The sequence below is a fragment of the Rhineura floridana genome, chromosome 5 (assembly GCF_030035675.1).
Source record: "Rhineura floridana isolate rRhiFlo1 chromosome 5, rRhiFlo1.hap2, whole genome shotgun sequence".
Lineage (NCBI taxonomy): Eukaryota > Metazoa > Chordata > Lepidosauria > Squamata > Rhineuridae > Rhineura > Rhineura floridana.
Genome location: NC_084484.1, coordinates 20167679 through 20170962, shown reverse-complemented (window position 1 = coordinate 20170962; position 3284 = coordinate 20167679). Strand labels below are relative to the sequence as shown.

At 47.9% G+C, this 3284-nt stretch overlaps 1 protein-coding gene across 1 annotated transcript; it reads right to left on the bottom strand.

Annotated features, from left to right (window-relative positions):
* Positions 1 to 535: 535 nt before the first annotated feature.
* Positions 536 to 3049, bottom strand: LOC133385779 (protein S100-A8-like). Its single transcript, XM_061629356.1, has 3 exons — positions 2916 to 3049; positions 1660 to 1822; positions 536 to 888 (listed from the first exon to the last, which is right to left on the bottom strand). Exons 2-3 carry the CDS (start codon positions 1810 to 1812, stop codon positions 721 to 723), a joined length of 321 nt encoding a protein of 106 aa, XP_061485340.1. The 5' UTR covers positions 1813 to 1822; positions 2916 to 3049; the 3' UTR covers positions 536 to 720.
* Between the last annotated feature and the right edge of the window lie 235 nt (positions 3050 to 3284).

The following is a 3284-nucleotide window of genomic DNA, read 5'->3' as shown; positions in this document are numbered from 1 at the left end:
TTTGACCTATAAAAACTTATACAGCTCAGGACCCCAATACCTCAAGGACCCCCTCTCCCTGTATGTACCAACCCAGACACGGGCCTCGGCGACAGAGGACCTCCTTTGTGTGCCCCCCCAAAGGAGGTGCAGAGAATGGCAACACAAGAAAGGGCCTTCTCAGTGGTGGTCCCCCATTTTTGGAACGCTTTCCCCAGGGAGATTTGCCTGGTGCCATCATTAACCATCTTTAGGCACCAGGCAAAACCATTTATCTTCTCCCAGGCATTTGGCTCTGAACTTTGGAAGGCTTTCATTCATTCATTCATTATTTGATTTATATCCCGCCCTTCCTCCCAGCAGGAGCCCAGGGCGTTTGGAGGGCTTCTCTTGCTGTAGACTCTGGATATTAACTGAGTATGAATATGTACGTGGACAAGCCAATAATGCATTTAATAGATAAATAAATGTTCCACCACCGCTGCCATGCTTTGTCTTAATTGGTTTTTGGACGCTTGCTGTCCTGTGGTATTATCACTAAAACACACGAGGCGAATACTTGAGAGTTCTCAAAGAGGTACTTTATTGTTCTTGCACCCCACAATGAAAAGGCAGAGAGTTTGATGCCTTCTCCTGACATCTTCGCAGTCATACAGCCATGCCTAGAATCAATCGGCACTGCAATCAAGGATTGAATGAGTCAGTTGATGAACTGGGACCATGGCCATTGCCAGGTGGACCTCAGTTATCGCCATGTCCCTCTTCATGCAGCTTGTGGGATCTTTCGTGAGCACCTATGAGGGCAGCTTGTAGCACTTGCAAGAACTCTGTGAATTTGAGGAATCCGCTGTCGTCCTTGTCTGCTTTTTTAAATAGCTGCTGGATGTAAGCATTCTGGTCAAGACTGGGCTGCAAATTAAAAAAAAAGAGGTAGGAAAGGGTGTTCGCGTTAGTAACGTGAGACAAGCAGGAGATGTGGTCATAAGGGTTTTTCATTGGACAATCTTGTAGCACCTAGAACCTAAATCTTGTAGAACCTGGAAGCTGGATCTCAAGAAACTGAGGAACTAAAAAAGCTTAAAACCTAGAATTGATTAAAACCTAGAATTCACATCTGCAGACTTCAAAACCCTGGGTGAGTAGCATATTGTAGTTTTATGAAGCATTTAGTGACTGAATTTGTCCTTCCCCATCATTTGTTTTTTAACTTTTGTATCTTGTCTCTCGGCCCATCCTTATTTTTCTCTATAAAATGTTGGGTGGTGGTGGTAGAGCTTTTGCTGCTACTTAGAGCAGGAGGTGACTAACCAACTGGCCCTGCAGATGTTCTTGGACTCCAGCTCCCATCAGACCCATACATATGGCTAATGATCAGGAGATGATGGGAGTTACAGTCCAGCAACATCTGGAGAGCCACAGGTTCCCCACCTCTGTCCTAGACACATGTCCCAACCTATCAGGGATCACATATGAAATGTACTTTCGGAGGCGTAAAGTAGGGATGAAGAAAGCATGGCCCTCCAGGGGTTCTTGGACTCTATCTCCCATCAGCCCCATCCAGTCAGCTGATGATGGAGTTGTATCGCAACATTATCTGGAGGGCCACAGGGTCCCTACCCCTGACCTAGAGTTTTATCCAATCACTGCCCATGACTTTTCCAGCTCTTCTTCAGTGCTTACAGGTGTGGTGTTCTTCAGGAAAGGTTGAGCTTGTTCCGTCATCATATTCCTGAACTCTTTGAACTGTAGGTAGTCATCACTCGGGTCCAGAATGCAGTACTGGCGGTAGATGTTGACCACACACTCCAAAGCCTTCTCCAGTTGAGTTTTCATCTTACCAAGCCTTTGAGAGGAGGCAGAGAAGGGGGGAGAGAAGAGAAAGAGTATTAAGGTTCAGCTCTGCCCAGACCTCAAACCTGAGGCCTCCTCAGATGAGGACCAAAAGAATAGGACTTGCAGCAGCTCTCCAGGGCTACAGGCAGGGGGGTGTCTCCCAGCCCAACCTAGAGGTGGTGGGGATTGAACTTCAGACTTTCTGCATGCCAAGCAGGTGCTGTAGCACTGAGCTACGCCCCTTTCCCCATAAGTAAAGGAAGATACTAGTCCTCAAGGTTTTGCTGCTTTATAATGAGACCGCTGGTCCATCTAGTTTAGTATTGTCTGCACTGGCCAGCAACAGCTCTCCAGGGTTTCAGAGAGGGATCTTTTCCCCAGCCCCACCTGGGATTGAACCTGAGGCCTTCTGTGCAACAATCAGATGCTCTACCACTGGGCCACGGCTTCCTGGAAAGAAACGCACGCGCCATCCTCAGCCACCTCTCAACGGAAAGGCAAGCTCCAGTCAGGTGAAATTGCAACGCGCCCTTAGAGTAAGGCAGAAAGATGGAAGCCTCTCTTTCTCGGGGGAAGAAACGGGAGGACAGATTTCAGCCCAGTGCTTCTTGAAGCCCATTCACCCTCTTCCTCCACCCGGCCTCTCGAACGATATGCAGAATCCCAAAGGAGGAGATCCTACCCCCTTTGAAGCACCCTTGTGAATAAGCCCACAGACTAACCAACAAAACATTTTACTAGCCTGCTGATTAAGGCTAATAATCAGTGCCGGCTGTGTACATACAAACACACACACACACATACACACCTTAAGTGGCTAGGGTAGTAAAAAAAAAAGACTTTTACAACACAGGTTAGCAGAAGGCAGAAAGACCCAACACTCTAGCCTCCCTCTGCTAGCCTTGTGCATTTATGTGCCGGTCATGGGGAGACTCCCCTTCCTCCCCAGCTAAGCACCAAGCCAAAGCAGGCTGCTGGAGAAGGGATGGAGCCCACTCGCCTGCATGGAATCCCTGCTCACTGACGGTGACCGGGCGAGTTGCTACTATGCAAGGCCACTTTCAAGCCACCTTCTCACTGGCTGCAAAGAGGTGAGGACTTACCTCGGTTCCAAAGGGAGCAAGATCTGGGAAGAGAGGTGATGTGGATGCAGATGTTAAGGCAGGATTGTTTTTTATAGTTTCCTTGGTGGATGAGTCTTGCACATAGTCCCAGATGAGGTTTTTTTCCCCTCCTCTGCCAAGTTCCTCCCGCTATGACATGCCAAACTGCACCTTGCACACCCAGATCAGGATGCAAAGCTGGCTGTTGTAAACAAGGAAGCTCCAGACGCATAGCCATCGAGTGATTACTTGGGACACTTGTTCCAGCTTCCAAAGTTGTTACAATGAAATCTAATTGTGTGTGTGTGTATTTAAGGTCTATATAGTAACACAAATTCTTTGGGATAAAGTCAGATAGATAAAGAGGAC